The sequence below is a fragment of the Coffea arabica genome, chromosome 10c (genome assembly GCF_036785885.1).
Source record: "Coffea arabica cultivar ET-39 chromosome 10c, Coffea Arabica ET-39 HiFi, whole genome shotgun sequence".
In the NCBI taxonomy this organism is placed as follows: Eukaryota; Viridiplantae; Streptophyta; class Magnoliopsida; order Gentianales; family Rubiaceae; genus Coffea; species Coffea arabica.
In genome coordinates, this window is record NC_092329.1 from 48,450,439 (window position 1) to 48,478,236 (window position 27,798).

Consider the following 27,798-nt stretch of genomic DNA (forward strand, 5'->3'; position numbering starts at 1 on the left):
TGATATTATTTTCTTTGAATCGACTTCATATTTTATGAAACACGGTATGCCTTGTGAGTTAGACCAGTGTCCCTCTTTTTCCTCTCCTGTTTTCCCAGTCACTTTTTTTTTATTACCTAAGTTATCTAGTTCACCAGATTCACTAGGTCGATTATCTCATTCTAATTTTCAAGTTTATTCTCGCCGTTCCATGGTTGAGAAAGCTCTTGATATGCCATGCACTTCACCAATTAACTCTCAATCTTCAAATTCAGGTATGACGTTTTCCTCAGAGTTAGATCTTCCCATTGCACTTCTCATCCTATTTCTAATTTTGTTTCTTATTCTCGTCTCTCTATGTCATATTCTTCTTTTGTTGCTTCCCTTGATTCTGTCTCCATTCTTAAATCTATTACCCATGCTCTTAATCATCCTAGTTGGAGATTAGCTATGCAAGAAGAGATGTCTGCTTTGAAAAAAAATGGTACTTGGGATCTTGTCCCTCTTCCTTCTAGCAAGCCGGTTATTAGTTATAAATGGGTGTACACTATAAAAGTGCAACCTAATGGTTCTATTGATAGATTGAAGGCTCGTCTTGTAGCTAAGGAATTTACTCAAGTGTATGGAATTGACTACTTAAAAACATTTTCTCCTGTTGCAAAGATTACCTCTGTTCGTCTTCTTATCTCCTTGGCAGCAACTTATAATTGGCCATTGCATCAGTTGGATGTAAAAAATGCATTTCTACATGGAGATTTGGAAGAAGAGGTATATATGGAACAACCACCTGGATTTGTTGTTCAGGGAGAGAATTCAAGATTGGTTTGTCGTTTGAAAAAATCTTTATATGGGTTGAAACAGTCTCCGAGGACTTGGTTTGGTCGATTTAGTAGTGTTATCATGGAGTTCGGTCTAACAAGATGTGGAGTAGACCACTCTGTATTTTATCGGCACTCTAATGCTAGTAAAATTTTATTAGTTGTTTATGAAGATGATATTGTGATTACAGGTGATGATGTTGTGGAAATCCAGAAACTTAAATCCAATCTGCAAGCAAACTTTCAGACAAAGGATTTAGGCCATCTACAGTATTTTCTGGGTATTAAACTAGTTCGATCTAAATATGGAATTTACTTATGTCAAAGAAAATATGTACTCGATATGCTGAGTGAAGTTGGGATGTTAGATTGCCGACCTGTGGATACTCCAATGGATCCTAATGTGAAATTAGTAGGAGATCAAGGTGCATTACTAGATGATCCTAGACAATATCGAAAACTTGTGAGTAAATTAAATTATCTCACTATAACGAGACCTGACATTTCATTTGCAGTGAGTGTTGTGAGTCAATTTCTTGATACCCCTCGTACTAGTCATTGGAATGTTGTTATATGGATTTTCAGGTATCTTAAAAGTGCTCTTGGAAAAGAGTTGCTGTATCAAAATCATAGACACACTGATATTGAAGGATATAGTGATGCAGATTGGGTTGGTTCTGCCTCAGATCGAAAATCGACCACAAGATATTGTGTGTTCGTTGGTGGTAATTTAGTATCATGGAAGAGTAAGAAGCAAACAGTTGTCTCCAAATCAAGTGCAGAATCGGAATACCGCGCTATGGCTCACACTCTATGTGAGTTGGTTTGGTTGAAAAGCATGTTACTTGAAATTGGATTTGAGTATAAACAGCCTATAAATTTAGTGTGTGATAATCAAGCGGCTGTTCATATTGCTTCTAATCCGGTGTTTCATGAAAAAACAAAACATATTGAAGTTAATTGTCATTTCATTCGAGAGAAATTGCTTGACAGAATTATTAAGACATCTCATGTACAGTCTGTAAATCAATTAGCTGATTTGTTTACCAAGAATTTAGGGGGCTTTAGGATGAGATATATTTGTAACAAGTTGGGTGCTCATGATATATATGCTCCAACTTGAGGGGGAATGTTAAGAGAATATAAGTATTCTTGCAGATAATTAATTAGTAAGGGTATTTTTGTAAATAGGTTGTTAGATTTGTACTCCTATAAATACTAGTTGGTCACTCATAATATGGTGACTAGATATTTTCCTCCCAAAATACCTGTTGTCAAATATGTTCTAAATTTGAGTGGCAGTTCCATTTTCAGATAAAGGTTTTAATTTATGATCTGACACATATAATGAAAATATGATCTCCAACTTCTGCACTGAATCTTGTCAAATCTTGCACATACTAACCATCACAATAAGACGACATCTAGGCTGTGAAACAATAAACTATATGTTTGACAGCATACTTCATAAAATAACACAAATAAGTGATACAGTAAATGATGTTTGCTTATATTAAGAGTCCTTCTCTTTTTAAGATTATTATCATACAAAAATAAGGCATTTTATAGAGCATCAGATGTACTGTGTATATTGCAAACTCAGAGTACTCAATCATATAAAAATGAATTCTCAGACAGTCCATCTTAAACGAGCCACATGAAAAAGATGGACAAGTACAATATGTATATCCCTAAAAGTCCATTTGGATGTTGTCACTGCCCAGTAAAATCTATAGAGAAGTAACATCACATTTTGATCTAGCAACATAAGCAGTTATTTGCAATAAATATAAAACATGATCTGGTAATTGCCTCTCATATAAATTGTTACAGAATCGTATTACTTGAGCTAATAAGTAGAAAGAGTGACTCTAATATCTTGTTTTAGATGGTATGAAAGAATTGTTGCTGTCAAGTAAAAATTCAGTGAGATGGGTTTTGTGAATTCTAAGCCTGAGGAATCTCCAATGCAAGTCAATGTTACTGCTGTACAATCTGAGTGAAGTACAACATAGTATCTTCTACTGCTTTCCCGAAACATACTGGAAAATGTATGATGGAGAGGCATGCAAAAACTGTGTTACTAACTTACATGCATTGTATGAGTCTTTCCACTGCTGGTAACCCCATACGCAAATACTGTACCTGAAACCACCAAAATTAAATCTTACCATGGCCTTAAAAAGTAATACGTAAGCAAATATTAACTCAAGTAGGTTGGTCCAAATCTATCTTGCATTCTTAATGCTTCATAAGAAGTCAAAACCATTTACCACTTAACAAGCTCATCATCAAGATGTGCATTATAAGTCTATGTTTCATGGAACATAGCAAATGAAAAACAAAAGAGTTAACTTTCTTTTCTTTTTTCAACTTCAGAATGTGTGTTCTTTTTCCTTTTCTTTTAATTTTTTGGTGGGGAGACAAATAATTTAGTCAATCTTCAAAAACTCCCTCAAAATGTTTGCATAGCTTAAGAATCAGGACAATAAAATGCATGAGATGCTCGGTAGAAATAAGTATAGAATAAGAAGTATGATTGTCGATAGACATAGCAGGTGTACATTACATGTGAAATCCAAAGCAATGAACAGCTCAGTGTATCTCTTAAAAAGTCATATATGATTCAATGCTCAGGATTGCAGAAACAACTTCGAATCTCTTCTGAAAAGGATGTAGCTTTTGATGATTTTTCGTCCATGTTTACTAAAATTAACAAATAAATTAACCACTTCGATATTACAACACACCAGGTCAGCACAACATTTCAGCCAACTGTTCCACAAGCACCTCAAGAGTAGCTTCTCGTCATATCCCTGTGCTGAATTAAAGGAGACTACGCCTGCTACCCTACTCCATTTAAAAGATTTATTCTTGGATTGACATAAAATTAACTTTAAATAGATCATCCCAAGTTTTTTTCTGAAGCACCAAGAATGAAATTTAATTTTTTGTATTTTTTTGAGTTGAGGGCGCAATGAAGATAGGAAAGAGAATAGTCAAAAATTCTAGGAGGGCATACATAGAGCAACTTTGAAATATTTTGTATGTTCCAAGCTTAAAAAGTATTTTCTTAAATTTGAGAGGAGCAATTGCCACCCTCAGCTACATGTGGCATGGAAGCAAACCATTTCTACAAAAATACAACCTAAGTAAATAAGAAAAAGAGTTAAAGTTAGATACATATTAATATGTATATGTTGATAGCCACCAAAAGTGAAAGCATGAAGCTAAAAAATGGTCTGAGCATAACAGCATGGTGGAAACAATTCTGTTAAGTGAACATAAAATAGTCCAATGTCCGATGCCACAGCACAATAACCATAAACTTATTCCAATATAAGCATCCTAGACTCCTACTCATTAAATTCAACTGCAAGGATAACTAATTTTAATTCTCTACCTAAGTGAAGTTGTAACATTAAACATCACCAAGCAGTTGTTGCTTTGAGGCAGTAGGAAAGGTGAAAAAACTGCTCAAAGTTTTTGCCATTTCCCTCGGGTAAAGACAATGTCACCTGGGCATCTTTGTCTGACAACCATGCCACTAATACTATACTACCAGCTTTATCAACTAATCAACAATAAGATGTAAAGCTTCAGGGGTAAGGATCTAGAAAGTCAGAAATTAAAAAAGGCATGATACTCAAGGGCTGTGAGTAGTGGGCTAAAGCGTATTATGAGCAAAATCAATGAAAACTGCTACCCTACAGGCTAATGTAGCATAACAGTGCTATCTAGCAGGCATCTACAGTCTAGTTTAAAAGCATTGGAACATCATGTAACCAGAAACTTTCTGAAGAAACTTCACCCTCATTAGCATACATGTTCACAAGTAGTTACCATTTACCCCTTCCATAGCTCCACTTACAACATGCTGAGCAGCAACATCATATACATTCCGAGTAGTAGTAGCCGGACCAAAAACTCTATCTGCATCATAAGAACATAAGGAGAGAATTATAAGGTACAGATCCTGAAATTATTCAAGAAGAAAAACTCCAAGTACACAAGCATATGCAAGAAACAATGGGTGAGATTTGCAGAACTTTTTATGAACCTAATAAAGTTGAACTCCACAAAAGCCATTCAATTGAAAGGCACTTGATTTTCAGGATATAAACAGGTAAATAGGAAAAGAAGGAGTTGAATCAGTTGAGCAGCAAATCATGATATTAATAAGAGTAGAGAAAGCATTCCACCCAGCTACAAACCAAATATCTAGAAGTCTCATCCTACATTACAAGTTCACAAACCATATCCAACAACAGCATTATGAAACCAGATGAATTTCAAAAAAATAATAATAAAAGAAAAATCTCTTCATTATGCTATCTGATAATAATATAGACCACTACTTTACAACTTTCCTAACCCTTAAACCTGATATAGCCATAAAAATAAAAATTACGGTGGATTGCTAAAACACTCACCAGCATACTATCCAAATCTTATTTCCTATTCCCTGACCTTTAAATAACAGAATTTTTTCATCAACTGTTTAAAATTCTAACGCATCTATACCAAAACAGGAGCATTTAGTATCACAAATTTGGTTACAAAGGCCAAGTCAACATGCACATCAAACTCTTTTGAAACGAATGGTTGTGGTCAATATCATGTACAATCCCCAATAAATTGTGTGCATATGCTCGCTTTCATACAATGTATTGAAAGAGGTGTGCTCTACAGGCAAGTGCACATTTTGTGAGCACGCCACACCTCAACCTAAAACTGAAACTGGCAATTACCGCTACCCTTTTACCGCCACTACCAGACTCTACTTCCTTTTACCTGATCATTCTGAAATGTCCCCCCTAGCTCATGTATCAGATAACTGAAAACAGAATAAGTAAGAATATTGGCTCTTCTTGTTAGGCTTCAATTCACTTAAGAATGGTTTACATGACTCAACCTTTTTAATAGAACTCTCATTATTTTCACCTTGAATTTGAACAACCACTTCTTAAAAGAAAAAGGACCAGACGTGCGATTAGAAATAAACATGCAACACATTAGAACATTAAGGACAAACTTACACTATCCAAATGTAAGAACTAGAACATGATATCTGCCACCTACAAGCTACTGATCTAACAAGAATTAAGCATTTCTACAAATGGCATGGCAGAAAATAATTATTCTTGAAAGTCCCTTTATATTCATGGCCGATAAAAGTCCCTTTGAACACGTGACATGTAACTAAGCCCGCTCGTGTTAAAAATTAAACCTTCATGTTTTTTATTACACTAACAATGTGGGAAAGATTAATACTTTCAACCATGTATCCAAAAGATCTCATTAATGCAATGCGTTTTTCTACATCTAAATGATAAAAATAAAATAAATAAAACAAGAACTTGCAGAAAACAGAGAATTGTATACGAACCAAAACCATAGGCAATCGAGGGACTGTACTCATTCCGAACTGTACAATCTCCATCAGCATACCAAGCTACTTCATCTCCTTTACTAATTTCTCTCGCACTGCCCAAAAAAAAAAAAAAAATCAGCAAAAATGTGAATTTTCAAAAACAAGGCAAAAAATAAAAATTTCTAACAGTAATGAAGAAGTACCTGAGAGGACGGAACCTAACGGTAACAGTGACGTTCTCTTTAGCTTTGTTTGAGTCCGGCGGTGAACGGTTGAAGCTTGATGGAGCCGGCGTCGTCGTTGACTGAGTCGGCTTAGTTGGAGGAGAAACCGAAGGAGGATGATGAGGAGGTTTAAACAACAGCGTAGAAGAAACAGAAGAAGAGGAGGCGGAAGAAGGAGTAGGAGGGCGTTTAGTAGTCGGAGCCAGTGAAGATTTCCGGGACCGGAACGGCGAGATAGATGACCGGAGAGACTTGGAAGCGGACATTTCTGGGGAAGTCACGTGCCAGCGCGGTAGTTTGCCGCCTTTTGTCCCTCCAAAAAGAGAAGCTTTTGATTTTGTAAGTCCAAAATGTGTCGTTTGAATTTTGGACCCTTTTGCCGTTTTGGCCCTTGTGGAGGGGTTTCTTTTGGTTTGACTCATAGATGTGAAATGTCTGAAACGGGCTTTGGGTGTCTTGGTGCTTGTGTGTAGGAAGAAGTTGAAGAACCAATTTGTTAGATGAGGTAGAGGGATGAGAAGTTTTGTTAGGAATATAAATGAGATGTTTCGAATTCGAAATCTTCTGTTCACATTAAAAGAAAAGAAAAATTAATTTTGTTAGATGGACAAGAAAAAAGAATAAATGATTTTTGGGTGAGTATAGAAAGTTGAAAATCTTTACATTTTCCTCTAAATTCTTAAATCGATTACACAAAATTGCATATATTGTGTTATGTTTGGCTAAGAAATTATTTGATCACTATAGCACTTCTTTTTGTAATGTGATCAATGACGGAACCAAATAATTTCCTTTGACGGGATGAACTTTAAGCCAATTAAATCTTTAGTATGTAACTTAAAATATTTTAAATTTCTTGCATAGGTAAAAGTTAAATTTATAAAGAAAATTTATGAAAATTTTAATTTCCTAAGGGATAAAATTTTCCAAAATTTGGAAGGGCCCCTTTCCCTCCACTTCTAGTTCCATTCCTGAATGTGTGCAAGACAAAAACATGGTCGTGGATATAAAAAAAGTGTTTTAAAATATGTTTATAATGCAAGAAAAATGCAAAAAAAAAATATTTGAAAAAAATCTTATATCCAAATACATTCAGCAGTTGTTATACATTACTACACATAATTTACCAACGAAAGACTACTCATAGCACAAATTTTACATACTAACATGCATGAGTACTAAATTATTGCAATTATCAATTTCAAACTCGTACAAGTTTTGACATCTAATTGTGTGGTGCATCATACGTTGTTTTACATCAAGTTTTGCGTGAGCATTTTCGAGAAATTACTAATGGCAGTCAAAGAATTATCTGTAATTAGAAGGGATAATTGCAGAAACCTCCCCTGAGGTTTCTGATATTTGCATTGACCTCCCCTATGGTTTGAAAAATTACACTGACCTCCCCTGAGGTTACTAATCCTTTGCAAATTCAGTCCAAACGATTAAAATATTGTTTTAGGGAGTGAAATTAGAATTTGTACCAAATTTGTCCTTTGTACTACATGTCCAATAAATGACAAAGTACTACAAATCAATTAACAATTAATAAACTTTAAGAACTATAATTTATAGGCCAATACACATTACCTATTTAAAGTACCGGCTCTTTATGGGTATTTTACTTTCAAACATTTAATTTAATACAAATACTTACGCTCAAATACAGATTTGTATTTACTTTCAAATATTTCATTTTTGTTAAATACAAAAACTATCAATCTCTCTTCCGTAAAAATATTAATATAACACTTTTCAATTTTAGTTACAAATATTTATGTATTTAACATAAATTAAATAATTCAGAATAAAATGCCCATAAAGAGCCAATACTTTACTCATGTAATGGATGAAAGTCATAAAAAATTAATACTTTATGGGCCATTTCTTTTTTTTAAATATTTAATTTATATTAGACAAATAACCTACTAATTTCTTTTTTGCAAGAATATTACTGTAACACTTTTTAAATTTTACTTACAAACATTGATGTATTTATCATAAATTAAATGTTTGAAAGCAAAATACCAGTAAAGAGCCGGTATTTTAAATGAGTAATGCGTGTTTACCCATAAAGAGCCAGTAACTATTTAAAGTACCAGTTCTTTACGGGTATTTTACTTTAAAACATTTAATTTAATACAAATATTTACGCTCAAATACAGATTTGTATTTACTTTCAAATATTTAATTTTTGTTAAATACAAAACCTACTAATCTCTCTCCCATAAAAATATTAACATAACACTTTTTCAATTTTAGTTACAAACATTTATGTATTTAACATAAATTAAATGATTCAGAATAAAATGCACATAAAGAGCGAATACTTTACTCATGTAATGGATGAAATCCAAAAAAATTAATACTTTATGGGCCATTTCTTTTTTTAAAAAATATTTAATTTATATTAAATAAATAACCTACTGATTTTCTTTTTGCAAAAATATTATTATAACACTTTTTGAATTTTACTTACAAATATTGATATATTTATCATAAATTAAATGTTTGAAATTAAAATACCCATAAAGAGCCGGTACTTTAAATGAGTAATGCGTGTTTGCCCATAAATTATACTCCTTAAAATTTATTAATTGTTAATTGAGTTATAGTACTTTGTCATTCATTGGACATGTAGCACAAAGGGCAAATCTGGTATAAAATTCTAATTTCACTCCCTAAAATAATATTTTAATCGTTTGAACTAAATTTGCAAAGGATTAGTAACATCAGGGGAGATCAGTGTAATTTTTCAAATTACAGGGGAGGTCAGTGCAAATATCAGAAACCTCAGGGGAGGTTTCTGCAATTATCCCTAATTAGAAACCAGGCATGTAGTCATCAATGGCAAGTGATTTAATGCCAAGGGACATTTAGGAAATATAGTACTAGTGACTAGTAAAAGTTAATTCCTTTGGACAAAAGAAGTCCACATAGGAGGTCAATATGCCATTGATATATCCCTTCAGTGTAATCTGTCTACAATTCGAATGATTAGTCAATGGAAGTGAGCGTAGAAGACAAATAGGAAAAGGTAGAGAAATTACCTCCGTGGTTGATAACCTACTTTAATCCAAATTTTGCTTATGCAACACGTTCACATCCAATTATAATAAACTATGATAATATATATACTGTCAATGTATATAAGATTTATTTTTATTTTAATCTATGTAGACACATAAAGAGATAATCCACTTAATTTGATTTTTTTTTAGGTACTTGTAGATATACTTTTTGGTTCCAAGATCTTACATAAGCTAACAAATATTTCCTCAATGTTTTGGGTTCTTTTTCATATTAAAAAATATAAAAGTTCCCAAGAAAAACATTGAATTAGACATTACAAAGAATTGGAATTCAATTCTCCAAGATTGGATAGCAAAATTGCAAAACATCACAATAATGACAAAGACATTATACTTGGAGTAGGGACATTTCAGGCTAGAGATGACCTATGTAATCAGTAACTCTACTGTTTAAGTATATTAGCGTTGAGAATGGAAGAATTTGCTTTGTTTATTCTCAGAAATTGATCGGCTATTACAACCTGGCTTGACCAGTTTAGGCCATGCAAATGGGTTTTAAGAATTTGATCGTGGCAAGTTGAAAGCAAATGACTCGTGCCATTGAAGCATTACAAATGAACACCACCTATGTTGGGTCCTCAAGAATTTGTTCAGAAATCGAACCATAAGTCTTGTGCCTGCCTTTGAAACACTTATCAAATGATTGCCACTTAAGCTACTGCATACTGATACAGTTCTTGCTCTCACCAAATTGCGAATTTGATATTTTACTTTGTATACAAACCAAGTTACTTGGTGCATGTAGACACCTTGGTCTGTCCGGATTAAATTAACCATATACATTTCCTTAATATAAAGAGACACCTTGTCTCGGACATCTTCAAATGAGATGATTGATGAAATTACTCCTTAACTAGCTTTCATCTCGTCTAATTTCTCAACCTGAATCAACCGACATCTCAGCGAAAGATATGATTTTGTGACTAATTGATTGATATGATTGCCAACCACCCTATTGCTCAGACCTACACTTGACACTGCCGTCCTAGCCTGTCTCGTGATATTTGATAATGGATAGAACTCGTCATTCCATCCACAGACTTGTTCTGTCCACTATAAATACTCATTCACCACTTATAAATGAGGTACAAAGCTCCCGAACTACTTGTCACTTCAGCATAGAAGTGAGACCAGGGAACAAAGCTCCAGCCGCTTGGTACTTTGTAGGTGAGCTTGTTTCCTGGTTACCTCGCCGTTCTCGCCAAGAACTCATCTCATCAGTGCATGAATTGAACTTGACAAATTTGATATTTTGCTTTGCATACGGATCAAGTTACTCAACGCACGAATTGAATTCAACTCAATAAAAAGCGCATTCAAATTTGATTCATTAGCTAATCAAGCCAAAGCCCAAGTGCAAACATCGATAATATTTTGTATTTGATGAAGTTGTAAACTTGGCTCGAATTTGATTCGATTAGTATAAAATTTAAAATTTACACATAAAATTTCAAGTTATTCAAACCAAATCAAAATCAGCTCAATGAAAGTTCGATTAAGTTCAGCTTAATGAATAAATAAGTCAAATTCAAACACTATTTCAAATTCATTTCCTATTCAAATGAATGCACCAAACATGAAGTAACACTTCACATAAAATCAAGGTTGACGACTTTGAAGAATTTCTTGTTCTTTGTCCCCGTCCAAGTCTAAACAGTCAAAAGTCTGAACACCATCAAACTTCAGCTGTTGAAAAGGAGAAGAGGGAGGACTGCTGAATTAATAATGTTAAACCTGCCAAAAATGGGAGTTATTGTCAAAAAAATATTTACTTGCATCACAATCACATTTTCCAGCACACCATCTTATCACACATACATCATATCGCAAAAAGTGTTATAATAATTATCCCAAATAATATTTTAAATAATCTCCTATCCAAACATAGTAGTCCTCAAAAAAGTGGTCCGGAAAGAGCAAAAGGAAAAACTTGATAATGAAAAAGTCCGCAAATTTAACAAGTCCAAAAACCCTCCTTCTAATGTGCTAAGGTTATGATAAAACATCCAGCATCATTTGGCAAAACATTAAACTAATCCAAACCAAGCTCAACAAGCAAATCTCCCATATCGTAGCATGTTTCACCAAATAATCTCTTTGATCCTACAATCAGATAAAAGAAAAAATTAACTTTATATTTAAGGATTGACTTTAAGATCTTTTGGTCATGAACATATTCTCTTATTTACGGGGCTAATACATTACAATGTGACAGCAAGTCCTGCACAGTTGCAGACTTGCAACTGTGAGACACGCCCGTCTTCTGGTACTGAGAGCAGTGATTTACACAGAACGATATATTGCCAATAGCAGAAAATCACCCACAGGGATCACTCTGAGGAAAGCTTAGCACGTGTATGGAAAAAAATTATCTTTCGGTATAAACTCTGACAATATGCAGCTGTTTGTTATTTCAGGTTAGAACAGAAAGGAAAAATGATTTTCATTCTTCTCAGCACCAAGTTAATTCAGCCTTCGATAAGCCATGAAAAGTCTGTAAATGAAATCTTCTCATCCCACCTCAAACCTGGAAAAAGCCAGAAATACCCCATCAAAATTGATGTATTACATCCAGTAAGTCAAAAGTTTCTCCTCAAAACTTCGTAGTATCATGCTCCCACTTTTTTCCGTTGCTTTATCTCATTAATTACATCTTCTGCAAGTAAATCAGCATCAGTGTTCTTGCCGAAAAATTTGACAAACTCCATTTTGGGATCCATGAGATATCTGCACACATTGGATTCAACAGCATCAAACATAGTAATTACAAAGGATCACTATTACGTATCCTTCTGGTGGCAAAAATTAGTCTCTTCCAGATAAAAGACTCTTTTAATCTCATCAGAGCAGATGTACAACAATTTGCTAAAATCATCACTACAGACAAAAGAAGACTCTTCACCATGGATTATAGAAAGATATGTTCAACCACGATAGATGTCAGGATGGTATACTCCATTTGTAATTTTAATATTCAAAATAGAGGATGTGCAAAGCAGCAATGAAATTGCAGGGTGGGAATAGTAGATCAGGTTTTGTCAGAAGTTCTAAAGCAAAACTTCTAAGGCAACAGAAAAGACATTCTCCAGTAATGCATATTGAAATTATATGGAAACTGAGTTTCAACAACACTATAACACACTTGGGCTTGCTGACTTGGGAATACATTTCCTGCTAACATGAGGTTTCTTTCGTTCTAGCAAGTGAAAACAATACAGATCAGATAACAGTGGTTTTTCTTCCTTGCAAAGCGGCACCATTATATTGATATTATCTTTATTCGTTATGCCAAGTTGGTTCAACTGCCCACCTCCCAAGGAAGCTCATATCTCTAACATTCTGCTAACCTATGGTCTATACAGCTACTGGCCTTTGTCATCAAAAATCCCCCAGAATACAGTCACCTCTCCCCTTCCTGAAGAAAAACAAATATCCCAGAAAACTTTTTATTTTGTTCCAAGTATAAGCAATGGGCTTTACTCTTTTGGTCCCAAAAGAAGAAAATCTGATTAATTACCCGCCCATAGAGTATTCCTTTTGTTTGAAACACAAAGGACAAAAAATCCTATTCATCATAAAACTCAAAATACAAGAATAACAAATAGAGAATTATATTTACCACAAAACTGCATGAAGTTTTTTGCATGGTGAACATTCATAAAATCTAAATAATTGCAGGCTTAGACTAACTGGACAAAGCAAACAAAGGATTATTGCTCACCAGTTTCTCACAAATATTAGAACTAGAAGTAAACCATCATTCTTAAGGTTCCTCACATTCAAAAAGCCCACAAGAAAATTACATTGTTCTTCCCTTATGATAGAAAACTAGGAAGTTAAGAGACCAAAATAAACGATGTGGGCTTCATACATAACACTTGAATGGTTTAGAGACGTAATGTAATGTCAGATACAAAAGTACTAACAACAAAAGCAAACAATTTAATATAAATCATGTTCATTCCACAAGCAGAAGGTAATTACATACATGACAATTGAGTGGTCAACAAGATAGTCTGAACCTTCCTCTTCTGTCTTCATATAATAAACTCGATATGCACGTGCAGCCTTTTTTATCTCATCCGCATTACCAGTAAGCCCAATTAAATTTGGATGGAATTCTAGAATCACAAAATGAAACCAACTTAGACACAGCACTTTCAACTCATTTCAAGGAATGCATAAGAAGTTACTCTTTTCCTCTTTATTTAGCAAGCAACATAGAGGTGAAAGGCAATTGTTGTAGAAAGCACCTTTAACATATTCCCGAACTTGCTCAACTGTATCTCTTTCAGGATCAACTGAGATGAACACTGGGACAACTTGAATTCCAGATTTTTCTTCTGCAGATGTCAGGATTTTAGGTAACATTAATGTGGAAACAGTTAAACAGTACCCCATCACATAAAAGGTAACCTCTACAATGCAGGTAATCAGTAGCATCAAATGAATTTTCAAAAGTGGTTTGATGCTAACATCCATCGAAGACATGAATCAAAGTTTGACATTCTAAAAGATACTTCTGTAATCTATGTTTTAACAGATTATTCCAGGTCATAGAAACAATCTTGCCGGCCTGTACATGTTAAACAGTAGAAATGTCTAAAATATTATGTACTGGTCAAAATGAATTAGCATGGGATAACAGTCATATCATTAAAGCATGACAGTCAATGGCCTTTATGGAGGCACTTTCCCAGTAGCATGAGCAGCTAGAAAAGTACTCGTTCACAGAACCATCAGAAATTGAAAACGTGTCTGAATGTGTTTACTTTGTAAAATGAGGGGGTTGGGGAAGCCATTACTAGCTCTGTATTCATGAATGTTTTTAGCCTTTCTGAAGTAAAACAAGAGGGTAAGAACTGCAAAATTACTTGGTGCAATGAAATAAATTGAAAAAAGAAGATGATAGAAGTAAAATATCCAACTCCATACGTTCCATGGCCATTCAACATGGAATCTGTAAGTGGATCAGTTTTAAAGAGGTAAACTTTTATATGAGGTAACAAAACCACTTTATCAGTACAACATGGTAGTCAATCAAACTTGCATAGTAGTAAACGGCTAATACAAATCCCAAACTCTATCTCAGGCAACTTACTTATTTTATCCACTGCAGCAGCAAGCTTTTGTAGTTCATCTGGGCATATATCCGGACAATGTGTGAATCCAAAATATATTAGATTCCAATTCCCAAAGAAATTTTTCTCAGTCACAGACTTCCCAGTATGATCCACAAGGTTGAATGGACCCCCAATTGCAGCTTTCCCTGCAGAAGGCCCCTCCTTTACTGTCTTAGAAGCACTATTGATTCCTACAAAAACAAAATTATAATAAATCTATTTCACAAATCATGGCATAATTTGAGAGAAAATTCTGCAACATCGAATTTCCATGAAATCCCAGAACAGCAAGACCACAAAGATAGACTAAATAACTGCAATGCATCAATGGCACAAGAGTTCCAATCAGTAAATTCCTGCCTTAGTAGTCCTAGGCCAAAGAATGTGAAAAAAAAAATGATCAATAACGAATAAACCAAGTGGGCAAACCATCTATAACCAACCTTCAATATGTCGCTTCTTTTCCCGGTCATAATACCAAACTAATACTGCTCCAGTAGCAAGAAGTAAGAAAAAGCTCATCCATGAAACCGGCTGCAAAAAACAAATGAATTATATAGATTTTCAAAACACGTATCTATGAAATTTTAAGTTTTAGTGCTAAAATTCTAACAGTAAATTGACAAAGTGCACACTGAGGGACAACATATTATTAGAACTAGTGGTAAAGGGCACGCTCAATTTGTGTATAATTTAAAAATAAATTATTCTCTGTATAAACTTATTCACATAAATTTTTCATTACTGAACATAACTTTAATCTTTCAAGATTTTTTTCCATTAAGAGTATAATTATGTTTGTATGTTTATGGGTAATTATATTGGGAAGATGTGGTTTGGTAGTTACAATGAAAATAGTTTGTGGTCAGGGTAAAAAAATTAGGTGTAAGGGCAAAAATGGAAGTTCAAAAAATGTTTACACCAAACTCAAGGCTCCCACTTTATATATAGTATAGATAATTCAGACAATTTATTAGTTTTCCTTAACTTCACTAACTCCAACTAATGATCCACATGATCTACAAGACCAATGAATTGCTTAGGGAGATCATTATGGAATGGTACTGTTGTTGATTGACAGTCAGAAATTAAGGTCCACCACATTTTTAAAAAAATTCCGCATACACTATTCACTTGATCCAGAAGTCCAATTCTGCCACCAGTTGAGTAAGGGCATTGAAAAGCCAGTGCATAACAGATTGCTAGATAACGAGTAAAATGCAATGATAAAACAAATATTGCAGAGACAAAATTATAATGCATCAAGTGAGAGATAAATGATAATCACCGAGCCTCGAATTGGCTTCCCTTGCTCGGTAGTCTTTTGAGAGCCGCCACTTGAGGTTTTGCTTTTTCCAGCATCTGAACTAGCATCTGAAGGTCCAGCAGAATTACTTGATTTATTCACATTAGTAGTAGTGGTGCAAAGAAACCTATGCTTTGATGTCCATGATGGAAACATTCCATATTGAACCCTTCCAAAATCCTATAGAAAATAAACACTCAAAGTCAAACAAATATCGACATATATCCACCATGTCTACAGTGCACTACATGTAAATACCTACGTGGTACACACATATATATGTTAGAAACACATACATACACACACACACACAGATATATATATATATATATAGAGAGAGAGAGAGAGACCGATGAAGATAGAAGTTGGGACTGATGATGGAGATTTTCGAGGCCGCTATTATTATAAAGCTGTAGCAGAGGACTCCTTGATGATGAAGTTGAATGGCATCGGTTTAACAAGCTGTAGTTAGAGGAGAAAGAGCAATATATATAGCGAAGGCGGTGGTTTCTTGAAATTGCACTGGCCATATGGTTTTCTTGATCCAATAAAATACTATGTGATATCACTTGATACTGAGCTCTCGAAGCTTTCTGGATCTACTGCTACTCCTACACTTGTATCCTGGCAATTAAAGTTGATTGCATTATGTACTTCTCCTTATACTAATTGGGATATACAAATAAATTAGCCTTCGCCATAAATGAATTAAGATCTATAATCTTCTAGAAAAAAAAGTGTACAATTACATTCCGCATTAACCAGAAGAACAAGTCTTAGATGGCCATTGCATTGTTCCTACAATCAGGTCATGAAAACTCATGATGCTGCTTGGCAAAATCTAACAAGTCACCTGCTTAATTTTACTCTTTGATTTTATGGAAATTTAAATAGCAAGAAATCTCAGGGTGCCAACATAAAATCAGGGTACTTTGATTTTGGAAGTTATCAACCATAAGCAAAATGTCAGGTGTTATTTACTTACATAACACAAAGTGTAACTAAAAGAAATAAAGCATACTAAAAAAGAAAGAGAAAATGAAAGAACAAAATTTAAAATTCCATAGTTACTTACTTTCAAGAATAAAGTGCAAAATAATATGGAAAATACTATGCACTTTCTAAAGCAAATGCACCAGCATGCAGATTAAAGAAAAAAGGTACAACAAATCCATGATTGGGATGTACTGACCCAACACAGAAACCAACGCAGAAACAAATAAGGAAAAAGCAAAAGAAGTTTTTGAAAGAGGTAAAGAATGGGGTTAGCCAAGATGAAGGATATTGGTCAGACTGAGCTCCTCCCGTTTCAACAAAAAGAAGCATGTAAGCTGATTTACTTTTAATTTCTAAAGTTTGAAAGAAATATTGAGTAACAATACCAAACGCAATATGACTGAAGATGAGAAGTTTTTTGAACCAAAGATTAAATGAAAAGATATCTGTGTGCAGACATCAGAATCAGCGGAGGAATAAATTCAAACTATGCAACATGATTTCTAGATGCTTTAGAATATTATTCAATTGCAAGATGTAGAGCTGACATAAAGGATTTACTTAGAAAATGAACTTCTGACATGCAGATACTGGCTATTCTGACAAAGATGGGAAGGCAGTGATCAGAATGTAGCTTCTGAAGCTATACCTACACTAATTTGGACAGGACAATCAGCTGGGTGGGTTGTCAGCAGGGTATAGAATTTAAGGTCCGATCCCATCATTACATGACAAGTTAGAACAGAGAAGTTAATTTTCCAGGCAGTTGGCTCCATCCAATTGTTTATTTGTTGTCTCTCTAGAAAAAAAAAAAAAAAGAAAAGAAAAGATAACAAGGTCATCTGTGCGTTTCCATTTTTGGACCTTTTGTGAATGAACTATATCCTTCTTGAGACAGAAAACAAGAAAGAGGAGGAGCAGTAAGTGAGAAAGCCAAATAGTAGAAAATAAGATGGGGAGAGGAAAGGTTCTGCTAAAGCTACAGAATACAAGGTAACACATAAACTGAATGTCTGACTTTCTCCAAAAGAAGAATTGGTTCCAGAAGAATCCCAATGAAGATACGGTTCTTTCTGATTGCAATGTAGAAATAACAAACAATGCCAACAAGCAGGGGCGGATTTAAAGTGGGGGCACGGGCCCCCACTACCCCCTTTAAATTCCTATAATACATCTACAATTTTGACATAATTTTAAAGGTGCCCCCATAATTTTTTTTAGAAAAAATGTGAAAGAATAGGTCACAAAATTTATATCATTCACTTTCCTCCTCTAGTTCCCATTTTCCCACCAACAGGGCCAAGTACCAATTATATCAGTCATTCCTTTTGGTCCCCACTCCCCAAGTTCCCTTTACTCCTGTGATCCCCCATTTCCCTTCACAACCGGCTCCTCTTCTTCCACACCCAAGTCAACTACTTTTTCTTTTTATCACTTCATCCAATTATCATTTACTTCCTTTGTCCCCACTCCCCAATTTCCCTTTCCTTATCTGCCTCTCGGTTGTCCCTACTCCCCAACATACATAGGAAAGTCATTTTTTTTTCACAACCAAAGCTTGTTACTCTTTCTTTTGATCACTTCATCCTATTTAGAGATTGCACCAGAATCAATTGATCTTCTAGGACTTGGACCCGCCACATTTTGCAGCTCTTTTCACCAACTTTAGGAGACCATCAAAATTAGGTTCTAAACAATTACTTCTTATTATTATTATTTTAAATTTGTTTGCAAATATATTTCTAGAGCATGAGACTATTACTGTTTTAAAGAAATTTGAAAATTGATTAGTTAATATAATAACTAATAAATGGGTTATTTGATAAATATTTTAACTTGTGAAATGGTGATTTTATGCATGAGACTTTTTTTTTGCTTAAAAAATTAGAAAAAGAGTAGATAAAAAATTTTAGTGTTATTTTTGCCCCAACTAAGATTTTTTTCTGGCTCCGCCCCTGCCAACAAGCTACGTTTTTGGAATAAGTTTCAACATCCAAAAACTAGCAACAGCCCGTGGCTTCAGACTAATTAAGCTTCAAAATCAGATTCCTTGATACTTCAGCAAGCTGAAAACTATTACTTCATGAGATTTTTGACTAAGTCATAACAACTCAAACCACCAAATTGCTAGACGGGTTGATATCCAAAACAGTACTATGACACAGAACCAGCCTTTGAACATCAGAAAACTATTATACCCTTGCAAAATTTCACATACATTTAATCAAACAGCAACAAGGCATAGCAGTTGAGTCTCATTACATTAATTTGCTCTTTAAAACACTAAATACAGACACGTTTATCAACTACCTGATCAAAACCCAACAAAGAAACAAAGTTAAACATAATCCAAATGATATGATCCGCAAGATTGAAACTTTTAACTTTCAGCTATTAAGACTCTCAACTTCCCATGTTTGTCCAGAGTTTCCAGTGACTCTGGGAAAAGATAGGGAAGGATAAAGGGGTTTAAACATAGCTGCAAAGAAGAAAAGGGTTGAGAAAAAGGAAAAACAAAAAGCGCGCATAGGAAGTTTTACTGGCGGGTGCTTGACGCGGTGGCGCAGCAGCAGTGAGTTTTAAACAGCAGACTTGTGGCAGAGCCTCCCGGGCTTAGTTATGCCTCATTTTCTTTTTGGCAACGAGAAATGGGGAAAAAATGGTTAATTACAAAATTATCGCCCAAACATATATCTTGATTCTTAGTTTGCCCACGAATATCTTTTTCTTTTAACTTTGGAAAAATGGCCAATTTAGTCCCTAAACTTTTTTATACTATCAATTTGATCCCTACTTAATTTTTTGGGTCAATTTAATCCTTATACTTACTTATCGGTTCCAATTGAGGAACGTCGCAGCGGCGTCACCTTGTAATTTGAATCAAGCTTCTAATTGAACACTTAAACAGGGGTATTTCGGGTACTTCACTGATGGGGATAAACCATTGTTGGCATTTCGGGTATTTCAGGTACTTCACCTTGTAATTTCCATCAAGCTTCCATTGTTGGCATAAACCCTCCTCTCACCATCAAAATAACTACTCCTCCTCTTCCCATTCTCACTCCCAGCAAGTGAGCTGTCATCCCTCAAGTACTTCCCGCAACAATAGGCTATCAGGAAGGAAGATCACCAATACAACCACAGCAGTTGACATGATTATCGCAACTAGTGCTCCGCTACCAAGAGGAACATATGGGTTGTGGGCTCACCGCGGCTGAGGGTGAATGAAGGATGGGGAATGGGATTAGAAGGGAAAGAAATTGAACTGGTGAATGACGAGGAAAGGAATCTGGGCGATGAAAAAGAAGAAATTTACCTAAAAAGACTCCGAGGGTTGGTGGTGAAATAGCGGACTTAACGACTTGCATATAGGAGCTGCTACTGCTGCGGCTGCGGCCGCCAAGGAGGAGGAGAAGCATGTTTATGGTGGGAATGATCAGCTCTTGGAAACTTGGTATTGCTATTGGAGCAAAAATGATAGTGCGGATGTAGCTAGGTAGTGTGGAGAGGAGATTTGTCCGCTTCCAGCAAACAACGAAATGCTGATACAAAAATGTCCAGTAGGAGTGGGAGGTAGGGTTTAGAAGTGAAGGGTTGATTCCGGCGGTGGCAAAGGCAAGAGAGAAAATGGGAAGAGGAAGAGGTTCGCATTTCACTTGTCAAATCTCAAAACAGCAAAAATCTTTGGAATCAGATCAAAAGTGGAGACTGGAGAGGAGGGCCGCTTATGGTTGCCCTCAAGTGTTGCTGCTTATTCATACGACTAGTACTATTATTACTAATTCCTCTGCTCTGCTAATTCAATGCAAATTACTACTCGTACATGTTTGTCTCTGTGGCAGATTTAGGAATGGTCCCAGACAGTGAGACAGGGCATTGTTCTGGAGGCTTATGGTCAGGATGCAGGAGAAATTCGAGAATTTGGAAGGAATGGGCCCTTGAGGTTGTTGTTGGAGAGGTCGAGGCGGAGGAGGCGACACAGGGAGGAGAGTTCCGATGGGATTTCGCCAGAGATGTCATTGTTGGAGAGATGGAGGAGCTTGAGATTGAGGTAGCAGGTGAGAGGGCTGAGGGTGCCGTTAAGGCGGTTGTCGTGAAGGTTGAGGAGGCGGAGCTGGTCAAGGGAGGAGAGGGAGTCGATGAGGCCTCGGAATTACCATCAGAAGTACCCGAAATACCCCTGCTTAAGTGTTCAATTAGAAACTTGATCGAAATTACAAGGTAGCGCCACCGCGGCGTTCCTCAATTGGAACCGATAAGTAAGTATAGGGATTAAATTGGCAAAAAAAAAATAAGTAGGGATCAAATTGACAGTATAAAAAAGTTTAGGACTAAATTGGCCATTTTCCCTTTAACTTTTTGTGTCGCTTAACTTCTTGTAGGATGAGACTACTCATCTATTCTATAGATTTTTTATTTATTTTTTAATCATCTCTCTTTTCTTTTCTGTTTTTTAAATTAGTTATCTCTTTTCAAAGTCTTTATTTTTTGGTCAAAAAAATATTAATCTATCTATCAAATTCTTTTTTGAAGATTTTATGCATCAAAAAATTGAATTTAGGGTTAACTTGCATTCTATTAGTATTACCTCCCGTGTAGAAATTCTACATTGATTTGGCTATCTTTTTCTTGTTACAAATCATCCTAACAAAAAATTTAGGGTGTTCATACTTTAATTTGCAGATTGAATAAACTGCATTTATTTAGACTATTTAAAGAGTCAATTGACCATCATGACATTCTAATCAATTTCATCAATCTTCAATTCAAGAAGTTACAACAAAAAAACTTCTTCTATTTCCTTATATTTAGAAAATTTGAAATCAATTACCCATTTTTTATAATCACTTTCACATGCCGTTTATTTGGACATTTCTTTTTTTTTTTTTCTACAATGATGTTTTTACTTGTTAGATTCCTTTCTTTCCCATTTCCTTAAAAAAGTTACAAGTATTGTTTCCCAATGTATCTACTTCTCTAATGTAACACTTTATTACCATCAATTAGAGGATCAAAATTGAACTACAGATTAAGATTCATTAGAAAAAGAAAGAAGAAAATAGGATAATAAAAAATGCAGTATAATAGAGGGGGTAGTTTTGTCTCTCAGGGAGGAGGTGGGTAACATAAAATAAAGATTAAGGGATAAAAAGAGAATTACAATATACGCTAGGAGGATATAGTGCAATTATATCAAAACTAGGTCAATTTGTATATATAGTCTTTAAATTAGTTTTAAAATCTCAAAAAGGTTAGTCAAGTTTCCAATTTAACTTTTTATTCCCTAAACTAATTTTAAAGTCACATAAGAATCGACCAAGTTGTATCTAAATTCTTTTGGGATTATTGAAGTAATCCTATTGGCTACGTGTGCATTTTGATACCAAAACAAAGAAAAAAGTTAAACAATAGAAACACAATAGAAGAGTTTATAGAAAATTAAACCAATCATACAATTACTTATCAAGTTTACTTTTTGAAATCATAGAATAAATTTATGAATGTGTATATGAATATGATACTTAGCTTGATCGACGATGTCATATGGAAAACAAATAGTGAAATAAAGAATCATTAAAACTTGCAAAGTTCCTTTGACTTATACATTTTTAGTTTTCTCTTTGTCATGGTCATAATTTTTCTTTAGAATTCAACTAAAGAATTAAATGACAAACTTTTTGGTACATAGTATAGGAAATTTGTGATTGTTATTTGACTATGTACATGTAGAAGCATAGGAAAAGAGTTTTAATTGAACTTCACATGTATATTTTATGCCAAAAAAAGTACACTAAGACTAGTCAACGAATTATTTTGGTATAATTCAAGAATCCAGGGACTTAAACAGTTAAAATACTAAATTACAAACATCCATGATATCTTCAAAATAGTGCAATGACTAAAGAGTTTGAAATAAAAGTTTAGGGAATTTGTGAGATTTTAGAATTAATTTAAGGAGTAAATATACAAATTCCACTTAAACATTTAAGTTGGAAAAAGTTGGTAGTAGTTTTATTGTCTAAATAAAATTAATATATGAGTTTTCTTATGGTCCAACAAGTGTAATATGTAGAAACAAAAAGAAAACTGTGGTAGTGTAAGTAATATGAGATAATCATACTTTTTATAAAAAATAATTAGAGATAATTTTACTTTATATTATGTAGCAAGATGGGTTTCTATATATATATATATATATATATAAAGATTAACTTTTTTATGTACTAACAATGTAGTAATTTTTTTACATTAGCTATTGTAAATGTATGTCATATGTACATTATTTGAATTTATGCTGTGTAGCATGATCTAAACCTGTTAATGTAACAAAAAAATTGTACACTAACAGTGTATAAAAAAAATTAATCTATATATAAACAGAGGAAAATTTTATTATCATTTTGGAGTACCATTCTCTCAACTTCTATCTCTCATTAAATATAATAGTTTAAATTTGGGAAAATCGTCCAAAACGTCCCCCACATTTTGTAAAATGACTTTTTTCGTCCCTCACTTTTAAAAATGTAATTTTATGTCCCTTACATATTCACATCGGTCAAATTTAGTCCCTAACTAGGTTTCCAATCATTTTTTGGCCGGAATCCATCACGTGCAAGGCACGTGATCATTTTTGAAAGGTAAATTTGTCAAATTATATTTTACATAATCTGATCTGTAGTTCTCCACATTTTATAAAACAAATTTTTTCGTCTCTCACTTTTTATAAAATGATTTTTTCATCCCTTACATTTCACAAAATGAATTTCTCCATCCCTCACATTTCAAAAAATGAATATTTCCATCCATCACTAATTATGTATGTGAGAGAAACCCTAAAAAAAAATATGTGTGAATACATTTTGTTTAAACACATGTATATGTCTATTTGATTTTGCTTAATAATACGAATAGCATAAATATATGTATGTGTCCATTTGATTTTACTTAACAATACGAATACCATATATTATACTTGATCATTTGATTTCATCTGGTATTAGCTAGTAAATAATCTTGCATTCATTGTCAAGTTGGCCAATAAAGCTATTTTCAGTCAAAATACAATAAGAATATGCAAATTAAGGTTCTATTGGTAAATATTAGTTATAATTATACAAAAAGAGAAGATAGCCCACAAGTTGGGCCCAATTACATACATGTGTTTATGCTATTATTATTAAGCAAAATCAAATAGCCATATACATGTGTTTAAAAAAATGTATTCACACGCATAATTAGTGAAAAATGAAAAATTCATTTTTTGAAATGTGAGGGATGGAGAAATTCATTTTGTGAAATGTGAGGGATGAAAAAAATCATTTTATAAAATGTAAGGGACGAAAAATTTATTTTATAAAATGTGGAGAACTATAGATCAAATTATGTAAAATATAATTTGACAAATTTACCCTTCAAAAATGATCACGTGCCTTGCACATGATGGATTCCGGCCAAAAAATGATCGAAAACCTAGTTAGGGACTAAATTTGACCGATGTGAATATGTAAGGGATATAAAATTACACTTTAAAAAGTGAGGGACGAAAAAAGTCATTTTACAAAATGTGAGGGACGTTTTAGACGATTTTCCCTTTAAATTTTAAATATTTAACATTATTTAATCTAAGAGTGATAAACATTTCTTTCACCATCCAACGGTGAATTTTACTTGTGGGTATGATACCCAAAAGGAATTATAGAATCTCTTAAAAAGAGAATATTAATAAAATTAATCTTATACACATTTACGTACACATTGACACCATTTAATGAATGATAACTAATCTGAATTTAAATTTGAAATTCAAATTTAGTTACTGTATCATACACTAGTTCTCGTTCCCCTTTCACATCTCAATCCAAGAAGCTCTTAATTATGTGACCAAGAAAAGACAGTTCCATTCAACCTTTACAAACCAAGAAGCAAAAGACAGTTTTTCTTGGTTCTATTCCTACAATGCTAAAAGCAACCTTGTTTTAGGAAAGGAAATTTCAAGTGGCGGATTGAATGATTATCAGCATGAGGAAGAAAGAATAATTCAGAAATTGTCCATTAGTAGTATTCTCCATATCTAGATGACAACCTTATGTTATGCCTTTTTGCATTTACTTTGTAGAAGTGTGACAGAATAATTTAAGCAATTTTCACGTATTGGGATACAAGAGAGAGTTGATTCCTATGGAATAAATAAAGTAATGAAAGGAACCTCTTAGTGCTTATCTGCCTCTCTCATATCCAACTAAAAAGTAAGAAACTTCAGATTGAACCTTTTTGAAAAATGCAGAACGAACTTCCACCATTTTTAATTGGTCAAAAGAAAGAAAGTGGAATGAAACAGCCACATATCAGATCCCTTGAATTGTCACAGGAATCTATGAATTGTAATCATATGTCAAAATTTCATGATGGCAACTGTAGTGATTTTTATCTTTATTGGATTAGCGAAAGGAAATTCTTGACAATTTTTAAGTGTTAGAAGGAAATGTAAACCATAAAACTAATGAATGGACAAAAATCTATGGGAAATGTAGGATGCTTCTCTCTGCCTTTTATTTTATTTTATTTTTTATCTTTCCTCAATTTCTTTCTCTGATTCCATCCATGTATACATGGTGAAAAAATGTAAATGAAGAAACGAAAATGGAATTTGTTTGTTTAAGGTTGCATTGACAAAGAATAAAGTAATTAAGATTAGTTTTAGGCCAAAATCTGATCTTGTTCCATGTATAACAGATCTACTCAAGATGGAAGCGTCTGAAACCCTCCACTATTCAAAAGGTATTGTTGATGATCCTTGTTGTTGAATTTAGCTTGCCCTGGCATTATAAAAGGGGCATCCTTCACTATTATAAAAGGGGCATCCTTCACTATTATAAAAGGGGCATCCTTCACCAGAGATTAAACCCAAGATGTGTCTCATTTAAGAGCAAAATCAAAGGTGAGGGAAGAGAAAGGAGAAGGAGAGCTGGGAGAAGATGGGTAGGAGAAGAGGACGTGGGTAGCAAGCAATGGATTTTGGTGATAGACGAAGGAGATAATCCAAAGTTTCAAAAATACCTTTATTTATTTGGTCTATCAGGAGTTAAATAGGTTTTATGTGGTGGCACTACCATGAAACTCCTTAATTGGAATTGCAACATGAACATAAGGTTAATAGGGGTGAGCATTCGGTGCAAATGCGGTAAATCGGTGCGCTGAATTCGGTTTTTTCGGTTATTGCACCTATAGAAATCTAAACCGTTTTCAATTTCGAATTGGGCATTACCGAATTCATGCGGTACCCGATTTCAAATTCGATAACGGTAATGAATTCGGTCTAACCGAATTCATCTATTATTTTTTAAAAAAAAAACCTGAAGCAAATTAAGAGAATATATAAACCAATCTTTATAGTTCAGCAACTACCAACCCCCGCAAGCCATTAGATGTTTCTCTTTTACACATTGCAGAAAATTCATATCCAGAATCCTAGGTACAACTTCTGGAGCCGTACTTTCACTAGATGTGCACCAGAGATTGAGAATCTCCACGGACAAGGAGGTAAATTTTCATTTTAGCAAGTTTTTTCCTTTTTAATTTTTCTAACGGGTAAAAGGTGGAATTTTTCCCCAAGGCCTTAACTTTTAAAGGCTGCACAACTGGAGAGAGCTTCTTGTGTATAAAATACAAAGCTTATGTTATATCACACCTAATCTAAACTACTACAACAGTTAGAGTTTGCAATTGGACGCTCAGATTTCGTCCCCTTATCAATTCAGGATAACAAGTTTCCTAGTCGATCTTGGCCCATTTTAATGCCAGAGACACAGAGCCAAAAACAGAGGAGCACTTACCTAAGTGAGCCAGAGATGAGCAGTGATGAACCAGCGATGAACTAGTGAGATCTTGGTGCTTCGTCTTCGACACCCGGCAGCGATGAACCAGCACGGCAGGACACAGCCGACAGGAGACGTAGAGCGCGGCGGACTGGCGGAGGCCGGAGAGGCAGAGAGCAGCTTCGATTTGGGAATTGGGACTTGGGACTTGGGAGTGTTAGTGCTGTGAAAGCCCTGGGTGACGGCAGTCACGGCACTATGCAATATTGCATATTTGCAATGGTTGTTTTGATGTTTTCTCACTTTTCAATTTTCATCAGCTGAAGATGAAATCCGACTTTTTCCAAATGAAGTGATTTTGTAATTTTTAATTTACAAATTGGGGTTCCTAAATTATAATACATTCATTATGCTCCTCAATGATTTAAAAATTATTACTAATTTGATCCCCAAATTTATTCATAATTGAACTCATTACTTATGTTCAAATCATTTTGTGGTTTAATTGGCATTTATTTGATCACTTATACCTAAAATCCTTGGTATATGATTTAAGAAACACATAAAAAGTGATTAATTTAAACTAATTTAGTTAGTAGTTACAATGAATTTATAATTTACAATGATTAATAGTAAGTAATATTAGTTTCAAACTTACAAATTACAATGAATCAATGATTAGTGATAAGTTACATTAGTTACAAATTTATAATTTATTTCAAATCAAAATAAAACTTATTTACTTGATTTGCAACTCACATGTATTCACTTACACTGCTTAGTTATTTTGTCTATACTTAAAGCCTTAAGATTAGTAAATAGATAATATGAACTTTTAACTTATTTGATCACTTATACCTACAATCCTTAGTCTATGATTTAAGGAACACATAAAAAGTGATTAATTTAAACTAGAATAAACCTTAGACTGTACAATGGTTAGTAATAATTTATGAATTTATAATTTACAATGATTAATAATAAGTAATATTAGTTACAAACTTACAAATTACAATGATTAGTGATAAGTTATGTTAGTTACAAACTTATAATTTATTTCAAATCAAAATT

At 34.0% G+C, this 27,798-nt stretch overlaps 2 protein-coding genes across 11 annotated transcripts in view; both read right to left on the bottom strand.

The window, feature by feature from the left end:
- Window positions 1-6,801, bottom strand: part of LOC113714622 (kinesin-like protein KIN-7E, chloroplastic) — a 28,049-nt gene extending 21,248 nt beyond the window's left edge. For 2 of the 6 annotated variants that reach the window (XM_072068426.1, XM_027238558.2), the window contains exons 1-4: window positions 6,375-6,801; window positions 6,187-6,284; window positions 4,641-4,730; window positions 2,890-2,942 (exon numbers count right to left, since the gene is read on the bottom strand). In XM_072068426.1, coding sequence (XP_071924527.1) covers window positions 2,890-2,942; window positions 4,641-4,730; window positions 6,187-6,284; window positions 6,375-6,661 — 528 coding nt within the window. In that variant the 5' untranslated portion in view covers window positions 6,662-6,801. Of the gene's footprint in view, window positions 1-2,889; window positions 2,943-4,622; window positions 4,731-6,186; window positions 6,285-6,374 lie in introns of those variants that run through there. The other 4 variants (XM_072068430.1, XM_072068427.1, XM_072068429.1 and 1 more) reach the window with 3 other exon arrangements.
- Window positions 6,802-10,962: 4,161 nt separating this feature from the next.
- On the bottom strand, window positions 10,963-27,009 carry LOC113713683 (protein SCO1 homolog 1, mitochondrial). 5 transcript variants are annotated; one of them, XR_003453612.2, is made up of 9 exons: window positions 26,746-27,008; window positions 16,267-16,540; window positions 15,899-16,096; window positions 15,054-15,144; window positions 14,589-14,801; window positions 13,741-13,830; window positions 13,476-13,608; window positions 12,008-12,214; window positions 10,963-11,221 (listed from the first exon to the last, which is right to left on the bottom strand). XR_003453612.2 is itself a non-coding variant. In XM_027237465.2 (8 exons), the coding sequence occupies exons 2-8, from the start codon at window positions 16,444-16,446 to the stop codon at window positions 12,097-12,099; spliced, it is 1,023 nt and encodes a 340-aa protein (XP_027093266.1). In that variant the 5' UTR covers window positions 16,447-16,540; window positions 26,746-27,008; the 3' UTR covers window positions 11,647-12,096. The 5 variants fall into 5 exon arrangements, 3 of the variants coding, with proteins under 3 accessions (XP_027093266.1, XP_027093269.1, XP_071925025.1); XR_003453613.2 differs by lacking the exon at window positions 10,963-11,221 and adding an exon at window positions 11,310-11,590; XM_027237465.2 differs by lacking the exon at window positions 10,963-11,221 and having other exon boundaries at window positions 11,647-12,214.
- Between the last annotated feature and the right edge of the window lie 789 nt (window positions 27,010-27,798).

Bases quoted from the DNA above. Each gene is read 5' to 3' on its own strand.
- LOC113713683 (XM_027237465.2), bottom strand. From the start codon at position 16,446: ATGGCCAGTGCAATTTCAAGAAACCACCGCCTTCGCTATATATATTGC. The intron at 16,097-16,266 runs GTCTCTCTCTCT...TATTTTCTATAG, and splicing joins CCCAACTTCTATCTTCATCG to GATTTTGGAAGGGTTCAATA. The intron at 13,831-14,588 runs GTAAGTTGCCTG...TGACATCTGCAG, and splicing joins TGCTGCAGTGGATAAAATAA to AAGAAAAATCTGGAATTCAA.